Source organism: Mus pahari, chromosome X, assembly GCF_900095145.1.
Source record: "Mus pahari chromosome X, PAHARI_EIJ_v1.1, whole genome shotgun sequence".
NCBI classification, from domain to species: domain Eukaryota; kingdom Metazoa; phylum Chordata; class Mammalia; order Rodentia; family Muridae; genus Mus; species Mus pahari.
Window position 1 is genome coordinate 63,683,812 of NC_034613.1, and position 19,170 is coordinate 63,702,981.

General features: G+C 40.6%; 2 protein-coding genes across 5 annotated transcripts in view; one reads left to right on the forward strand and one right to left on the reverse strand.

Moving 5' to 3' along the window:
* Window positions 1-15,182, forward strand: Dkc1 (dyskerin pseudouridine synthase 1). 4 transcript variants are annotated; one of them, XM_029534070.1, is made up of 16 exons: window positions 54-83; window positions 589-670; window positions 790-857; window positions 1,257-1,343; window positions 3,188-3,279; window positions 3,498-3,682; window positions 4,873-4,937; window positions 5,292-5,418; window positions 5,797-5,927; window positions 7,342-7,485; window positions 10,259-10,379; window positions 11,327-11,445; window positions 11,960-12,063; window positions 12,847-12,925; window positions 13,903-14,037; window positions 14,428-15,182. In XM_029534070.1, the coding sequence occupies exons 1-16, from the start codon at window positions 75-77 to the stop codon at window positions 14,488-14,490; spliced, it is 1,611 nt and encodes a 536-aa protein (XP_029389930.1). In that variant the 5' UTR covers window positions 54-74; the 3' UTR covers window positions 14,491-15,182. The 4 variants fall into 4 exon arrangements, with proteins under 4 accessions (XP_029389931.1, XP_029389929.1, XP_029389930.1 ...); XM_029534071.1 differs by lacking the exon at window positions 589-670 and having other exon boundaries at window positions 1-83; XM_029534068.1 differs by lacking the exon at window positions 14,428-15,182 and having other exon boundaries at window positions 56-83; window positions 13,903-14,279.
* The window catches only part of Mpp1 (membrane palmitoylated protein 1), a 23,030-nt gene continuing 19,006 nt past the window's right edge, over window positions 15,147-19,170 (reverse strand). Inside the window, exons 10-12 of the mRNA XM_021187982.2 lie at window positions 17,939-18,141; window positions 17,636-17,710; window positions 15,147-16,392 (exon numbers count right to left, since the gene is read on the reverse strand). Of these exons, the coding sequence (XP_021043641.1) occupies window positions 16,216-16,392; window positions 17,636-17,710; window positions 17,939-18,141 (455 nt within the window). The 3' untranslated portion in view covers window positions 15,147-16,215. The remainder of the gene's footprint in view (window positions 16,393-17,635; window positions 17,711-17,938; window positions 18,142-19,170) is intronic.

Consider the following 19,170-nt stretch of genomic DNA (forward strand, 5'->3'; position numbering starts at 1 on the left):
ACCATAGGAGTCTGCGGTTCTTAGTTTGTGGCAGCTTGGGCGGGACGCGCACGCGGTCCAGTTCAAGATGGCGGATGCAGAAGGTAAGAGGTGCTGGTGGCCGTGCCATGAGACCTGTGGGGCTTCCTACATAGCCGGGAACTAGTTATAGTGAGATTACATCGTGACCCGCGGTTCCCCGTGTTCCCGCTCCCATTTTGGCTGTTTCACCACTCGGCTCTGGCTCTACCTGTGAATGCACGCATTCGAGACCAGTGACTAGGCTTCATTAGGTACTGGCTTCGTGCAAAAGATTCTACCCGGGTCCCCTCCTAAAGGCATCAGCCGTGGAGGCGATTGTGTCGTGATAAGGTGACGCGGTAGCATTTCTGCTAGCACTAGACGGGACATTATGGAAATGAGGGTAGCAAAGGTGCAGAGCAAGTGTTAGGAAGGAAAGCAACAGAGGAGTTGGGAGCAAGTGTAACTCAGACCTACAAGAAAAATTTTAAGAGATCACAAGCCCTTATGGACGGTGCAGTGGTCGTTTGTGAAACTTTCCAGCCTGTGGACAAGTGCTTCCCTAAGTAATATTTGGCCTTGCCACAGCCACGTGGAGAACCCGAAGGGAAGCCAACACGTGCTAGAGTCAATTACCAGCCAAGCCATCCTAGTGTTTGGCCTCACAAACGTAAGTTCTCACCAGTAATGTCAGACTTTAAAATGTTTTCTTTGTCCTGATTTTAGAGTTAATTTTAAACTTTGGTTTTAGTTTTCAAAATCTTCAAATATTGAGTTTGTTTTTTGTAGTAATTACATTCCCAAAGAAGCATAAGAAGAAAAAAGACCGGAAGCCATTACAAGAAGATGATGTAGCGGTGAGTAGGAATTTACTTTGCTTTGACTGGTTGGGATAATTTAGTAAACAGCACATTAAAGGGGGAAAATATTTTAAAATATTCTCAATCAATATGCTAGTACTTAGTGGTCATTATGTAGAACAGGCAAAAACCTGAAATCATGCAACTCCCTGAAATCATGCAACTTCCTGAGAAATTTTCTGACGTGTGGCATGCTAAATGGTGAGATATTGACCCTGAATTTCTCTTCCTTATTCCATCAGCAGACCCACTGTTTTGTTAAAATATTTGGATTCAACTTGATCTTCCTAAAGTTCAGTGATCTGGGTTTCAGAAATCACACCCCCTCCTTTCCTCTTGTTTAAAAGGCATGCACTTCCAAAATTAAGCTGAGAAAATGTTTCTGCTCTATTGAAGGAAATACAACATGCTGAAGAATTTCTTATCAAACCAGAATCCAAAGTGGCTCAATTAGACACTTCTCAGTGGCCCTTGTTACTAAAGGTATGTTTTCTGTGTATCAGATGAATGCTTGAATTCCATATTATTTCTAATTAAAAAGCTAATAGTAAAAAATGCTTACTGCTGGGGTGTTGTGTTGCATGCTCTTTATTCCAGAGGGCCAGGCAAGCCTAGTTTACATAAAGAGACTCTGTCTCAAAAAAGGAATGCTCACTGCCAGCATATTTTACATTTAGAAAACTTCAAATGGGGGGCTGGTGAGATGGCTCAGTGGTTAAGAGCACCGACTGCTCTTCCAAAGGTCCTGAGTTCAAATCCCAGCAACCACATAGTAGCTCACAACCATCCATAACGAAATCTGATGCCCTCTTCTGGAGTGTCTGAAGACAGCTACAGTGTACTTACACATAATTAATAAATAAATAAATAAATAAATAAATAAATAAATAAATAAAGTAGCATGGAATATAGTATGTCGCCAAAATTACTGTTTTTAGACAATTGCACTTCTGAAGTCAACTTCTGTAGACTGTTTCAGTGCCTAAGAACATGGGTTTTGAAGCCAGACACCTTTGAAATAAGATTATATGTGATCCTAGGCCACTTTTTTGTTTTTACAATTATTTCTTTTATGTGAGTACATTGTAACTGTCTTCAGACCCACCAGAAGAGGGCATTGGATCCCATTACATATGGTTGTGAGCCACCATGTGGTTGCTGGGAGTTGAACTCAGGACCTCTGGAAGAACAGTCTGTGCTCTTAACAGCTGAGCCATCTCTCCAGCCATGGGCCAGTCTTTTAACCTCACTGAATCTAATTAGTTGCTCATGATTATTTTCTCTTAGGATGATGTGCTGGGAGTTATAGCAGGTATTCTATGAAGCATGCTTAGTAGTTCAGGGTTGCATGTCATAGAGATTATATGTTATTATTTAGGGATTTAAATAGTGGTACTGAGTAATCCGTTGAACTAAAATTTATAATTTTCACAAAGTGGATACCAGCTATAAAGTTGAGACATCTAGCAAAGAAGATTTTTAAATACAAATTTTTATTTCATTTATTACAGTGTGTGGGTGGAATGTGGGGGTACATGCTCCACATGACATGCATGTAGAAGTCAAAAGATAACTTGCAAAGTTTGTTCTTAAGTGCCGTGAGTTACAGTGAGTTCCTGGGGTTGAACTTGGATTGTCAACTTGGCAGCAGGCACCCTTTCCCACTGAGCCATCTCTCTGACCTGACTAGAAATTTTAATAAGCCATATGTATGTGTTGGTAAAATAATAAGGTTTGTTTATCAACCAAGTTGATTTTCTGCTTGATTATAATTCACTGTCATTTGGGTGGCATCTGTGTTTCTTTGTTGGCCCTAGAAAAATAGCTAGCACACAGGGTAGACAAAAGTCTGCTGTGAGAAATCTTTATAGGCAGAGATGGGAGAGACAAACAAGTATTTGAAAGATGATCATCAGTTGGCAAATTCTTACTAACTGGGTGCCCAAACCTTAGGCAGGAGTCTAAAAGGGGTTGGACAAATGAAGTACAAAGGTAGAGGTGTCTGAAACAGAAGATCCAAGCTGGCCGTGGTGAAGAAAGTTGCCAGCCATTTTTAATTTAGGTCATCTGAGAAAGTCAAAAGCTGTTCTGTGTTTTCTAGTACCCTCACCAAGTTTCTTTTTACAGCAATGACTATATTCATATTTGTCCTTTTCTCACTAGTATTGGAATTTTCCCCAGTATGTAGGAAGGCTTAGTAGTGTGTCATTATTAATGATGGGAACAACATACATTTATGGGCTTGAAGGGCTACAATGGTGGTGTTATTTACTGACTCTTGTTTTACTTCTACTGATTGTTATTAAGCTTATGTTATTGCTTTCTAGAATTTTGATAAGCTAAATGTAAGGACAACACACTATACACCTATTCCTTGTGGTTCAAATCCTCTGAAGAGGGAGATTGGGGACTATATCAGGTAGGCATGGTGAAAAAGCTCTGTCCAAACTTAAATTCTTTTGAAATTGATGCTCTCACATTAATTATTCAAGGGAGTAGTAGTGGCAGCTTAGAACAGCTTTGCCCTGAATATATAACCTATATATGTGATTTGCTTTTCTTTTTAAGTCTTCATGCTGTTTTTTTTTTTTTTTTTAGACAAGAACAGGAGGTGGTTACTTTTTTTTTCTATTTTAGGACAGGTTTCATTAATCTTGACAAGCCCTCTAACCCCTCTTCCCATGAGGTGGTAGCCTGGATCCGACGAATACTTCGGGTAGAGAAGACTGGTCACAGTGGCACACTAGATCCCAAAGTGACTGGTTGTTTAATTGTGTGCATTGAACGAGCCACTCGTTTGGTGAAATCACAACAGAGTGCAGGTTTGTAAAAGAGTATGGGGGCTATCTGTACTTGTTTCACTTCTACATTTTGGCTCTTAGAAACTATTTCTTTAGAAAATAAAATCTTAAAGCAGGGACTGGAGAGATGGCTCAGCAGTTAAGAGCACTGACTGCTCTTCTGAAGGTCCTGAGTTCAAATCCCAGAAACTACATGGTGGCTCACAACCATCCATAATGAGATCTGATGCCCTTTTCTGGTGTGTCTGAAGACAGCTACAGTGCACTTATTTATAATAATAAATAAATCTTTAAAAAATCTTAAAGCAGGAGTGTGAATTTTTTAAGAATTCTTTAAGAGTTTGAGACACTAAGCATGTGGATATCGTATCAACTGTCCTGTTCCTAGTGCTGGGGCATGTCACTTGTATGCTTGCTGGTTCTGCTCTTTATTGTGTTGTTGGTTTTACAGACAGGGTTTCTCTGTGTAGCCCTGGCTGTCTTGGAACTCTAGACTAGGCTGGCCTCAAAGATTCACCTGCCTCTGCTTCCCAAGTGCTGGGATTAAAGGCATGCACTACCACCACCTGGCATGTTTACTGCTTAACTCAGGTCATGTTTCTAATGTTTCTATCTCAAGTGTCCTTCCCCCATTTTCATCTTTAGAAAATTTTTCTTAAAGTAAGTACAAGGTATTTCTCTGCCATCACATTGAGCATTAAAATGCGTGAGCGAGCTTTTTCCATCCTTTCCTTTGTGTTTTTTGTTTGTTTGTTTGTTTTTGATTTTTGAGACAGGGTTTCTCTGTATAGCCCTGACTGTCCTGGAACTCACTCTGTAGACCAGGCTGGTCTCAAATTCAGAGATTCCCCTGCCTCTGCCTCCCAAGTGCTGGGATTAAAGGCGTGCACCACCACTGTCTGACCATTCTTTCATTTTTGAGACAAGGCTTTACTGTGTAGCTCATGTTGCTGTGGAAATCTCAATTATTCCATCTCAGCCTCTAAGCTTCTGGGTTTAGGTTATAGGCATGGCATGGGCTATTTCTGACCCAAGAAAAAGTGTCTTTATTTCTTTTCTCTATCTACAACATTAAGTCTGTCAGTACAGATTTTACTGAAACAGACGTTGGATTCCCTACTGCTTCTGCCATGTAAAGTGGCAGTGATAGAACATTTGTAAAACAGAAAACTCAGTGGCCACACCTGACTACTCTTTTGTCATTTTTTCAGGCAAAGAGTATGTTGGAATTGTCCGGCTGCACAATGCTATTGAAGGGGGTACTCAGCTTTCTAGGGTAAGTCTATAACTTGTAGGGAGGATGGATACCTTTGATTTGGGTCTCTGAAGTCCAGGAAAGTTTACTCCTGGCTAGTGTCTCTTGTGCTCTTTGAATGGGCTGTCCTAGATTCCTGGGTGGTGAATGGTGTTAGAGATGCCTTCTAGCCATGCTTTTTCTGTAAAGGACATTCTGATTAGTGCTGAGCTATCCCTTCGTAGTTGAAAAAGAAGAAACAACTAAAGGACATTTTAGCTCTTAAAATTTTATGAAAGAAAACTTTGTATTTGAATTCTTAAACTCCCTAAATATGCCCCTTTGTCTTATTTTAAAATGAGCCCACATGATTTTTTGTTTGTGCTTTGTTCTTAGGCCCTAGAAACTCTGACAGGTGCCCTGTTTCAGCGACCCCCACTTATTGCTGCAGTAAAGAGGCAGCTTCGAGTGAGGACTATCTATGAGAGCAAAATGATAGAATATGATCCTGAAAGAAGATTAGGTGAGTTGTTAAATATATATCAAGCTGAATTGCTTTAGACCCACAAGCAGGTGGGGGATGTATTGTTATCAGGGATTCTCTTGTTAGTAGTAGAAACTTTTGAGTACATTGTCATACTCTATTCCCTATATCTTTCTATTAGTTTGTTTTAGATAGGTTCTCTCCATTAAGTAGCTCTGGTTGTTATGGAAACTGCTATGTTTGCAATTCAAGCTGTCCTTGAATTTAATAGAGATCCACCTGTCTCTGCTTCCTGAGATTAAAGTCAGGCACCACCATGCCCAAGGTTTGAAAAGGAAATCATGTGTTTACTTCTCTCTCTCTCTCTCTCTCTCTCTCTCTCTCTCTCTCTCTCTCTCTCTCGTATGTTTGTCTTAGGAATCTTTTGGGTGAGCTGTGAAGCTGGCACCTACATTCGGACACTATGCGTACACCTTGGCTTGTTACTGGGAGTTGGTGGTCAGATGCAGGAACTTCGGAGGGTGCGTTCTGGAGTCATGAGTGAAAAGGTATGCAATTGTGGGACTAGAGGTTTGGGATTTGATTTTGTGGGGATTTCTGATGTTTTTTTCTTGTGTTTTTTGTTTGTTGGTTGGTTTGATTTTGTTGTTTGAGACAGGGTTTCTATATGTAGCCCTGGCTGTCCTGGAACTCCCTCTATAAACCAGACTGGCCTCAAATTCATAGATTCACTTACTTGTATCTTCCCTAGTACTAGCACTAAAGGTGTGCACCACTACCGCTAGACTCGGGACTAGAGGGCTTTAGAAATCATATGTAGAATTAATTCTGTCTGCTTTACATCTTAGGAAAGATTTCATATTGTTCAGTTCAGGGCAGCTTTCATGTTCTGTGAATTAAACTTTGGGACATTGAAATTGGTGAAGAGGGGGCTGGGGAGATTAAGAGCACCAAACTGCTCTTCTAGAGGTCCTGAGTTCAAATCCCAGAAACCACATGGTGGCTTACAACCACCTGTAATGGGATCCGATGCCCTCTTCTGGTGTGTCTGAAGACAGCTACAGTGTACTCAAATATAAAATAGATAAAATCTTAAAAAAAAAATAAGAAATTGGCAAAGAAATGATTGGGTAGCTGGGCAGTGGTGGCACATGCCTTTAATCCCAGCACTTGGGAGGCAGAGGCAGGTGAGGCCAACCTGGTCTACAGAGTAAGTTCCAGGACAGCTAGGGCTACACAGAGAAACCCTGTCTCGGAAAAAAACAAAAAAAGGAGGGAGGGAGGGAGGGAGGGAGGAAGGGAGGAAGGAAGGGAGGAAGGAAGGAAGGAAGGAAGGGAGGAAGGAAGGAAGGGAGGAAGGGAGGAAGGAAGGGAGGAAGGAAGGAAGGAAGGAAGGAAGGAAGGAAGGAAGGAAGGAAGGAAGGAAGGAAGGGAGGAAGGGAGGAAGGAAGGGAGGAAGGAAGGAAGGAAGGGAGGAAGGAAGGGAGGAAGGAAGGAAGGAAGGAAGGGGAAAGGAAGGAAGGAGGAGGGAGGGAGGGAGGGAGGGAGGAAGGGAGGAAGGAAGGGAGGAAGGAAGGAAGGAAGGAAGGAAGGAAGGAAGGAAAGAGAAAGAAACAAATGATTGGGTAGAGAGTATTACTCTCTTCATACATTTCTTTCCTATTCTACCTATGCCAATCTTGCTTAGAGCTTGAGAGTGTTAATACAGTGTTAGAGCACTTGAAATCCATTTGTAAACACCTGGGTTCCATCCCAAGCAGTACAAAAGAAAATGGAGTGCCTGCTTAGATCTAATTTGTCAACATGTACAAATATTTTATGGAGATTCTAAAGACTTATAATGAGCCTGGACTAGAAGACAATGTATAGTTATATTCAGTTGTAAAAAGTTTGGAAGTCTGATGAACAAAAGAAGATAATACAGTATGAAGTCTCAGAATTTAATATCTTACTGCCTTTCAGGACCACATGGTGACAATGCACGATGTACTCGATGCTCAGTGGCTATATGATAACCATAAGGATGAGAGTTACTTGCGGCGTGTTGTTTACCCTTTGGAAAAGCTGTTGACATCTCATAAACGTCTGGTTATGAAAGATAGTGCAGTAAGTTATGGGGTAAAAATCAATGTTTTCAGAGCATGTGTCTCCAAAGATGAGATGCTAGCATTGTAAAATCATATTTATCGTATTTTTATTTTCCTTGTGATTATTCCCCTCCCCCATTAATTGTATATGTTCTCTTTGTGCCATTAATAATGGAAAAATTTACTGCTAGATTTGTTAAATTAGGTTAAAACCAGGCATATCCCTTTAAAGTAACATTTTAGTGCTAGGTCTACTTGTATTTTGAAATAAGGTAGACTCAGCATTGACTTAAGAGGCTTTCCCAAGCAACTATGTTCAAGTATTAAAACTACCAGTGATATCTAGAATTTGCCCTCTTTTAATTGTTTCTTCTGGCTGTGCCTAAAACAATCTTGATTTATTTAAGTTACTGTCTTAGTCAGGGTTTCTATTCCTGCACAAACATCATGACCAAGAAGCAAGTTGGGGAGGAAAGGGTTTATTCAGCTTACATTTCCATACTGCTGTTGATCACTGGAACTCAAGCAGGTCAGAAAGCAGGAGCTGATGCAGAGGCCATGGAGGGAGGGATGTTCTTTACTGGCTTGCCTACCCTGGCTTTCTCAGCCTGCTCTCTTATAGAATCCAAGACTACCAGCCCAGAGATGGTCCCACCCACAAGGGGCCCTCCCCCCTTGATCACTAATTGAGAAAATGCCCCACAGCTGGATCTCATGGGGGCTTTTCCCCAACTAAAGCTCCTTTCTCTGTAATAACTCCAGCTGTGTCAAGTTGACACAAAACTAGCCAGTACAGTTACTATAACAAATAGTTTCAATAGATAAAGGTTGGGCCTGGAGCATTTCAGATGTTATTTACTCTGTAAGGATTTCAATGAAATGCTGCTTTCTTCTGTTGAAGCACATTATAATTCGAGACAGTATAATTCAGACTTCATTGAACTCATTGTCCTCTCATATCCTTTTTTTTTTTTTTTTTTTTTTTTTTTTTTTTTCGAGACAGGGTTTCTCTGTATAGCCCTGGCTGTCCTGGAACTTACTTTGTAGACCAGGCTGGCCTCGACTCAGATATATGCCTGCCTCTGCCTCCAAAGTGCTGGGATTAAAGGTGTGTGCCACCATGCCTGGCTTGTCAGCTCATATCCTATATTTACTATGCTACCTTATAAATCAGAAATAGTCCTAAAAATGTAAGTAAATATATAGGCATAGGCCTTTAATCCCAGCACTCGGGAGGCAGAGGCAGGGGAATTTCTGAGTTCGAGGCTAGCCTGGTCTACAAAGTGAGTTCCCGGACAGCCAGGGCTATACAGAGAAACCCTGTCTCGAACCACCCCCCCCCCAAAAAAAAACCCAAAACAAAAACTTAATATATATATGCATGGATAGGATTTTTGAAAGATAAATTTTTGTATGTGTAGCAGTTTATTGTTAGATATTTATGCATATTTAAATCAAAAATAGCTCTAAGACTTCAGAAAACTAGTTTTCAGAAAATTTTAAAAGGTATATTAAGGTATGATACTAACAGAAACTAAGAAAGCTTAACTACATAATCATGTAAATGTTATGTACCTTTATTGTGCTGGGGTTAAACTGTTGGCTTCTGGGTGGTTTTAAAGAGAAGTTAGAACATGGTCAGTAAGAGATCTTGTTGAGTGAATGTGATTTATCAGGCCTGGTATAATTTTCTTAGCAAGTTGTTTTGAGTGTTTAATGCTTCATCTCTAGTAAGTGCACAGTATTTTCCTGAAAAAGATTCAAGAGCAGTTCGCTGGAACACTCTTGATAGAAAACTCTTGAGGCAGCTTTTGGATTTGTTTCATTTTTTTATTAGATATTTTCTTCATTTACATTTCGAATGCTATCCCGAATGTCCCCTATACCCTCTCCCGCCCTGCTCCCCTACCCACCCACTCCCAGCTTTTGTTTTTTTTTTTTTAATTTACACTTTTATTTGTATATATGTGTGCACATGCATATGGAGGTTGGTCAAGGATAACTTGTGGGAGTTGGTTCTCTCAATTTACCATGTGTTTCAGGAATCAAACTCAGGTAGTCAGGCATTAGGCTAAGTACCTTTACCTGCTGAGTCATTTCTCTGGCCCCCAAGACAGGGTTTGTTTTGTTTGATGTGTATTTTGTTTGCATGTATGTCTATACCACATGCATACCTGTTGTCTAGAAAGGTCAGAAAAAGGGTATTGTACCCCCTCGGGCTGGAGTTACATATAGATGATAGCCTACAAATAGGTGCTCAGAAACCCAAGTACTCTGCAAGAGTAGCAAGTGCTCTTAACTACTGAACCTTTTCTCCAGCCCCCAGGTTTTATTGTTCCAGATGACAGTGCTCATAGGCCACATGATAAAAGTAGAGTTTAATAACCTATTTGTATAGATCAGTGAAGAGGGGGTACATTTTTTATTTTTTATTATGTATGTGTTTTGATGTATGTGTGTGAGCTCAGTATAATTTTTTTGGAGTCTGTTTCCTCCTTCCATCTTTTATTGAATATGCCAGACTTGGTGAGTCACCTTTAAAGTTTTCTTTAGTATTTTGTGAAATTTTTAGAGTAGTGCTAGCACATGATAGGTTTTTGTTACTGGTCTATGTTCTTTTGTACTTCATTGTAGTCAGTGGACTATCAGTGTTATTAGTCCTACTTCCTACTATAAGGCTACTTCCCATTATAAGGCTACTTCCCCCTTATAGTCTTCCTCTATTCTGGTATGGAAGTGGAAAAGGGATAATGGATAGCATTTGGCCCTCATGTGTGGTGTTATCTTCATAGGTGAATGCAATCTGCTATGGGGCCAAGATCATGCTTCCTGGTCTTCTTCGATATGAAGATGGCATTGAGGTCAACCAGGAGATTGTGGTCATTACCACTAAGGGGGAAGCTATCTGCATGGGTAAGGAAGGGAGCAGTCCTCATTATTTCTGGAACTGAAGCTCTACGTCATCAAAACTAGGCTCATTGTGGGCCAGTCCCATGTCAAGGTCCCTTGATTTTATATAATCATGGTGTCTCCTGGGGTTTGTATGAATAATTTGTGAAGGGAATGGCTAGTTGAATACAGATTAAAAAGGAAGTATACATTTATATGCTCTTGGCTGTCTAGTGAAACTCCAAGAGTAAGAATAGTAACAGTTGTCTGTGATGATTAAAAGAGAGCCTTTAGTTCATTCCTAGTTTGCTGACTGGTAACTTGTAGTTAGTATCAGTGATGTTTGGTTTTTGGTGTTTCAAGACAGGGTTTCTCTGTAGCACTTGCTGTACTGGAACTCACTCTGTAGAGCAGGCTGCCTTGAACTCAGAGTTCTGCCTGCCTCTGCCTCCAGAGTGCTGGGATTAAAGATATGAGCTACTTACTACTATTACCATCAGGTGTTATCAGTGACTTAATTTGTAAACGTTTAACTACTATTGAATTGGTTATCCCTTTCAACTTGCAGTGCTCTGTGGCCTTCTCAATAAGTCCAAGCTGTTCATTTAATAACCCTAATTTTCACCAGAAAAAAGTCATGTCACCAGTTCTGTGAGAAGGTACCTGCAATAGGTCCATTCTGATATATAGCAGAACAGAGATTCTTAAAAACTTGAAATGTTTGTTCTATAAACCTGAGGGTGGTGTGTCATTCATTCCTGCATCTGTTTTTTTTTTTTTTCTTGTTAGGTGTTTCTTCAGTTGCTTTTGGTTGTTAAGTGTATTTTAGTTTGTTAAGTTTAACAGTATTTTAAGTACTTTAAGTATTTCTTGCTGTGATGGAGACATTTCTCCATACATATATCCGGAGCATAAAACAGTAGAGCTCTTCTATTACCAAAATATTCTTTTTTTCTTTCTAATTCCTGCAGCAATTGCATTGATGACTACAGCAGTGATTTCTACATGTGACCATGGTATAGTAGCCAAAATAAAGAGGGTGATCATGGAAAGAGACACTTATCCTCGCAAGTGGGGTTTAGGTCCAAAGGTCAGTGATACTAGGTTATAGCCCTTCCTGGGTTATATTTTTGTTGATAAGTACCAACAAATGCAGTTCTTTGTTTGACATATTTGAAGCTCCAGATTATTGTTGGTGAGCAGAGGCATGCTCTGTCTTAGACTTCAGAGATTCTCACTCTAGTTAAGGGAAACCTTTGGGCATTACTTAATCACACTGGGGTTGTGAACTATGACTTGTCAAAAATGTGGAGTGGTCTCTTGGTTCCTAGGGTATCCACAGTGAAAGTTTTAACCTCATCATGGATCTGGGCAAGATTTTTTTCACTTAAGCCATTGAGAAGAATAGGTTAGAGATTGATGACAATAAGAGAAGAGGGAACGAACGATTCAGGACATTTTGTAAGGGGCATGAAGCCCTGCTGAGAATAATATGTAAGAAACCTTGCTTGTGATAGTCTATGTAGACTGGGTCTAAGCCGTAGTCTATAATCATAATGGCTACTTCCTATATTGACAATAGTCAATGTTTGGAATGCTTCCAGGCAAGTCAGAAGAAGATGATGATCAAGCAGGGCCTTCTGGACAAGCATGGCAAACCCACAGACAATACCCCTGCCACATGGAAACAGGATTACATTGACTATAGGTAAGAATGGAGTTTGTTGGTTTATTCCATTGTCTTTGTTTTTTTTTTTAAACTTTATTGTGAATTTCACATCATGCACACCAATACCACTCATCTCCCCATCCCTTCATATCCATCCTCTGCACAAGGCAACTACCACCCCCATAAGGAAAAGTTTTGGAAGCTGTAGTGTGTTACGGTGTTTCACACAGTATACCTTTTTGTCCATACATATTTACTTGCAATGAATCATTGGTCTGGTTTGAGGCCTCTGGCTTCTGCTACACTATCAATGTTGGATCCACTCTGTTGGTGCCCATTTCATGGAGATCCTGCAGCTTTAGATCTGCAGGACCAGCCCTTTACATGCTGCAGTAGTTCATAGATGGGGTAGATGTTGAAGTAGACCAACTCAAAGTTCTGGATCTGGGCCTGGATGGTAAGGATGGGGTTTTGGAGGACTGGGGTACTTGAGTACAGGAAACTGCACAGCCAATGGGAGATGGAAGGTTTTATTTGTGATAACTGCTAAATGCTTTGCCACAGGCTCTAATGCAGCTCAGTCTTTCCCTTGCTTGGCTCTTTGAAACCTGGGTCAGTAACAACTAGTAGTCAGGGCATGGACTCTGGAGATAATCAATATGCAAAACCAACTGTTTTCTTCCGTCTAGCATCAGTGTTTTAATTCGGGGCTTTAGGGTTGCCCAGTATCATTGAATAACAAGGGGCATGATAGGATATAATAGGACCACCATGGAAAACTCTTCTATGAATTTAACCTCATATTACCTCTTTGTCTTTCAGTGATTCTAGCAAGAACACACTGGTTACTGAAGCAGTACAAGCTCCCCAGTTAGCTGCTGAAGCAGTAAACATCATAAAAGTGAGTGGCATGATCTGTTTGAAAGATGCTTGCTTCAAACTGGGTGGGGTAGTAGCGCATGCCTTTAATCCCAGCACTTTCAAGGCAGAAAGAAGTAAGGGCAGCATGGTCTACAGGAGTGAGTTCCAGACGGAGAAACACTGTCTCAAAAACAAAAAAAACAAAGGAAAGAAAGAAGTGTGCTTAAAGAGATAATTCTAAGATACACCAGTGTTTAAGGTAGTCTAGCCACATGTCCTAGCAAGTAAGGCAGACTTATTTATCCATGCAGTGATCTACACACAAATATTGTCTAATACTTGAGGATGTTTGTTGGGTTCAGTAGCATTTGTGTTGTGTCTGTGGTAGGGGGAGTACGGGCTTAAGAATCAATTACCTTGGTTCCTACCTCCACTGTGACACAGTGTGGAGTGGAATAACCTTGTGTGGAATGTGTGTCAAACATATTTTGACTCTACCCTGGGTTAAATAGGTAGCATAAGTGTACTGAAAGCAGAGGCCTCTATGAAATTCAGAAGGAACAGAATTGTCAGGCACCAAAAAATATTTCCAGTCCATGCTAACTCACTGTTTAAAGGACAAGAGTGAAGCATGTGGTAGTAACTTAGATTCCCAAGGCTGGAGGCCACTGTCATTAGAGCCCCAAATGGTATGAGTCTTTGAGTGACTAGTAGTGAGCTATGTGGGTGGAACTTGTAAGTTGTCAATGAGCACCTTAGGGTGCATTTCTAGGTCTTGGAGTTGGGTCACTGAGACAATTTCTCAGGGTCTTTTATACGCAAAGCTGCTTTGGCACATTCATCATGCCCCATGGCTTACTATATTTTTATTTAGTGAGATACTATCTTACTATCTTCAAATCTTTAGTAAATCAGACACACCATTCAAGTTTATAGACACAAAACCGTTGAATATACTTGGAATCTTTCTTGGTAACTTCCTACATTTCTAACTTCATGTGAATTTTTTTTACGCAGAGGAAGCGGGATAGTGAGAGTGAAAGTGATGAGAACCCTCCAACAGTTCACCAGTTGAAGAAGGAAAAGAAGAAGAATAAGAAGGATAAAAAGCCCAAAACTGTGCTAGAAAGTGGGGGCGAGGCTGGAGATGGGGTATGTGTGAACCATGGGTGTGCCTTTGTGTTGGCTGAGTCTTTGACAGGAATTGTGCAAGAGTGGGGTTCCTACCATGCCTCTTTTGGTGCTGCCCTGTGTTCTAGATTTGCCTTGTCTACCTTCTTGGACACAGAAGTAGGGGCACCCAGCATTTTAGAAAAATGGATCATGGTTGAATTATGTTGTTGCGGGGTAGGGAAGGTGTACAAGTAGACCTCTCTAAGACTTCACTGAGAAGGTCACAGGCAAAATTTGTTTAACCCCAAATGTCTTTAGATTTTAAACAGACTTAACTGTGCAATTTGCCAGATTTCTTTTGGGAACAGTAGTCATAAATGTTTTGTCCGTGGGTACATTGAACTTACTTTTACTTTCTCTTTTCTTTAGGACAGTGACACCACCAAAAAGAAAAAGAAGAAGAAAGTAAAAGTGGTGGAAGAGATGTCTTAAGCCACTTCTGGAAGCATTATGTCCAGCTGGGAGGAGAAATAAAAGCCTTATTGAAAAAACTTGTTGAGGGAGTAGAACAGACATCCCAGAGTAGAAAGTTCTGGTACACTTTTACCTGCCACTTGTGACCTCAGTGGTTAGCTGGTGTGGCCATCTCATCCCATCCTGTCCTGTTTTAAGGATATGAGAGATAAAGTCAGGCCTTTGCCACCAACACCTTTGCTTGCTTGAGGAAGCCACACCTTTAGACATGGCATGGCCTAGTAACTATCTGCAGCTATTTACTAATGAGCATTTTCAACAATGCCATAGATAGTCCTCTCCTACTTTGCTTTTTAAAAAGTTTGTAAAAATTAAATCTGCTAAATAAAATGGTATAGAACCTTCTGTGAGAAAAAAAAAATATAATTGAACTATGTTCACTAGGGAAGTCTTAGTGTTCTGTGAGGACTGCTCTATTCAGGTATTGACCTTGCTGGCCTAGTGGTATATATGGTTATTAGGCTAGTACTCTGTATTTTTGTGTACAACATGATTTCTCCAACTCTATATGGCTACTTGTGTTTCTTATGGAAGCCAAAGCATTCCTGTACCTTCCTGTTTGTTTTAAAGAATGAAATTGTTCATTGCTGGGAAAATGTAATTTGTAGCTTTTTAAAAGTATTCCTGTTAGATTTACTATGATAATCTTGGACTGGCAACAAAAGTGAGAATATTTTTATTAAAAGTCTGGGGTTTATGTCCTATTTTGAATTTGCTTTTCCTTTGGCTACTTTTAAATTTATTGAGTCCTTCTTACATTGGCACTGGGGCCTATCACCTGCAGTCACATGCTCTCTAATCCAGGGTTCTTAAGAAAACAGGACAAGGGTGGATGGATTTATAGTGTACTGGAGGCTCAATGGGCTTGTGAAGAGGTTGGAGGTATTCCAGGTAGGAAACTGCCAGTTTTGATGTTGACTGCTGAGTGAGCAGGGAAAAGGGGTGGGAGATGAGTTGCTCTTGCTTAAATATGTGCCCCCAAAAAGAATATAAACACAAGTTTTAGGGGAAATTGTTAATACAGCAGATGTCTGAGCCTGGGCATAGGCAGGTATAGAATGCCGAAGCAGCCCCTGCTTTTGTAACATGTTTTCAACCATTCTCTTAGGACTTAACAAGTCCTAGAGAAGATACCTTTGTGCATTGTGAACACCAGACCTATAAAGGCAGTGACAGGTTTTTCTAAGGATACCATTGTAAAGAATCTCAGCTGTAATTCCCAGAGATCTTATGTTAATGTCATCGCTTGGAAGGTTTAAGATTGGGAATGGAGATACAGGGTCACTGGTACCTTAACACAGCAGCATTTTTATTGCTTTGGAAGATTTCCCTACAGTAGACATTCTATTGACAGCTGTTTGATTTTGGCATTTTAGAAAGTTTCAGAAGATACTTATTCCAGAGTAAAAAGACATTCTATAGTTGAAAGCAAAGGAGCTCAGGCTTCAGAAGGTGGGGGGACAGTTGGTTTTTCTGTGTAGCATTGCATTTGGTTATTCTTATGGCAAATTTCCAGAGATCATTTTGAAATCTAGACAGTAGGAAAACTTCACCCCTTTAGGAGCCTGAGTAAGAAAACAGCAGAGAGCTAAATTTGAAGCAACCCTTTTGGCTTAAGCAAGGGACGGGGGAAGAGGTGGCATTCCAAATGCTGGCTGGAACATGTTTGCCAATTCTGTAAGTTTAGTAAACCCAGGAGACAGGCACCCACTGTGGAGAACTGCAAGCCTGGTCAAAGGCTTCTTGCAATTTTTTAAGAGTTTCATCAACACTATTATTCACCAAAGAGAGGTCAAAGTAATGAGCATACTGACTACGGATGGCCTCAGAGTCCTTCTGCAGCTGCTGCAGGGCTTCAGTCTGCAAAGAAGAAAGCCATAGATGAAGCAGCTGTCCCAAATCACAGCAGCAAAGGGAAGATTTAAAACAAGTATTGTTTACATTAACTGGTTCCCCATCTATTTTTTTTTTTCATAGTGGTGATCCATCCTGTGGCCTGGTATCTGCTAGATAACCAATTAAGAATACTGGCGCACGCCTTTAGTCCCAGCACTCGGGAGACAGAGGCAGACAGATTTCTTGAGTTCTAGGCCAGCCTGGTCTACAAAGTGAGTTCCAGGACAGCCAGGGCTACACAGAAACCCTGTCTCGAAAAAGAAAAAAAAAAAAAAGAATACTACATATTAATGTTTGCCAAAGGGGTTGAGAACCACTATTCTAACGAATGAAGCTAACCCTAATTACCTAGCACGGCCTTCACTAGCATCATCCACTTAGTTTTAGCCCTTTGTTCATGGGAAAGCCATTTTAGCAACTACTACAGCTGTAATCCAAGGATAAGGGAGAAAGGTTATTGACAGTCTCAGGCCTCTGGCTCCAATGGTCAGTTAACTACACAAAGGCAAAAGTATAGAGAAATATGTGTCATAATAGTGGTGGGGATATTTGTAACTGTCATTACAGTGAAGTACCATAATATAGAATTCTTAGGTGAAGTCACTAACTGAAATGGAAACATGAGCTAAGGATATGGCCAGATACACAAGCAATACAAATAACTTAACAAATGTGTCTGGCAGTCTTATTTGCTCAACTGCCTTTAAACTCCAGACTGGCCTTGAGCTCCTGATCCTCTTCCTTTCACCTCCCAATTGCTGGGATTGTGACTCAATAGTAAGAAACAATCTGTTACAGTAAAAAAAGTGAAAATACCATTCTTCTAAAATGTTAACCAATTCTTTTTAAAAAATGTTATGAATGATGTTATAGAGGAAACAGCCACTTTTACAAGCAGGCTCCTTTCCCACTGTTGCCACACTCCCACCCTGTGGTGGATCTAGTACCACCTCTGTCCTTCACAACTCCCTCTGCTTGCTTCACATCAGTATATATCATATCAGAAATAGGATTTATTTAAATGCCCATCTCAGCTATTAGAACTGTTCATTCAGGACTATGACTAGACTTGAGTTATTTAATAACTAATCTCTTGAATAACTCTGGAATGAATAAAATATGCATGCCCTTTGTCTTCTTGGCCTTGGAAAAAACAGTTGACAATGACCTAAAAGGTATGGACCTCCACCCATGACCCCTTTCCCACCTGAGTGCCCTGGTCAGTAGGTGCAATGAACACGATGAAAGGTGAAAGCTCAGCTGTCCGGACAGTCTTCAGGGTCTAGGAAAAGGGAAGAAAAGGAGAAACAAACAACCCAGTTGTCTGTCAGAATATATTCCTTCTAATAAGTGGTAAATCCCAATACCAATTTGTATCATGCTGACCCCACTAAAACTTTAGGAAGCAAGCCTGAGCTCCCAGAAGATTTCCAGGAGCTCTACTTTTCATCACCCACTTCCCTCATTACATGGCTGAAACCATTGCTCCTGCCCTTTTATGTCTACCCACCTGGGGCTCAATGTCAAGGATGGCAATCTTGTCCTGCTTATGAATCTGGTGCACTGTTTCAAATTTGGTGCCAAACATGTTGCCCTGATAGCTGCCAAACTCCAAGAACTCATTGGCAGAGATGTTCTTTGTCATCTCCTCTGTTGAGATGAAGTGATACTCCTTCCCATCTTCCTCACTCTTCTTTGGTGGCCGTGTTGTATCTGTGTATAAGAACTCAAATCCTTGATGAGCTCTTGGTCCTTGCTATCTTTTTAGTGTATTGGCCCAAAGTGTCTATATGGAAACTCTACCCGTCTCTGGGGCAGATAATAATATGAGATGTTTTTCTCATGAACTGAAGGATTGGTGCTGGAAGGTAGTACAGATACGATATCCCCACCTACCCATCTCTTCAGCACTGTTTTGTTTTTATGACATGAATAGAACACAATGGTTTTGTTTAAACAATTTGTTAAAAAGTTAAAATGTTGGGGCTGGCAATTTTTCAGCATTTGCCACAGAAGACTCATAACCTGAGAACTTGGAACCATGTGGTAGAAGGAAAGAACCGACTCCTATAAATTGTATTCTGACTTCCATACACATGCTATGAAATGAGCATACACACACAGACACAGACACACACAGACACACACACACACACACACACACGTGCTGTGGCATGAGTACACACACTGTATAATAATACTGTACAATAATACTGAATAATAAACAATTATTTTAAAAAGTTAAAATGTTAAGAATAACATTCTAGTGCAGAGATAAATTATATATTCCTATGATGAACCATCTTTACATTCCACGCCAGACACTTGTCTCTAAATGACTTCTTCCCCTCAACTTGCACATTGAAAAGTCTGGCAAAGGGTGTGTGTGTGTGTGTGTGTGTGTGTGTGTGTGTGTGTGTGTGTGTGCACGCCATGATGTGCATATGAAAGTCAGAGGTCAACCAGTGGGAGTCAGTTCTACTACCATGTGGTTCTGAGGGTTAAATTCATATTGTTAGGGTTAGCAGCCATCTCCTCAGCCCTATAAGTATGTATTACATTTCCAAATATTTAGTGTTTTGTGTGTGATTTTCCTTCCTTCCTCCCTCCCTCCTCCTTTCCCTTTCCCTCCCCCTCCTCCTCCCTCTCCTTCTCTTTCCCTCCCTCCCTCCCTTCCTTACTTCAAACCCTTCCTTCCTTCCTTCCTTCCTTCCTTCCTTCCTTCCTTCCTTCCTTCCTTCC

Bases quoted from the DNA above. Each gene is read 5' to 3' on its own strand.
- Dkc1 (XM_029534068.1), top strand. The intron at 3,280-3,497 runs GTAGGCATGGTG...TTTCTATTTTAG, and splicing joins GAGATTGGGGACTATATCAG to GACAGGTTTCATTAATCTTG. The intron at 3,683-4,872 runs GTTTGTAAAAGA...TCATTTTTTCAG, and splicing joins GAAATCACAACAGAGTGCAG to GCAAAGAGTATGTTGGAATT.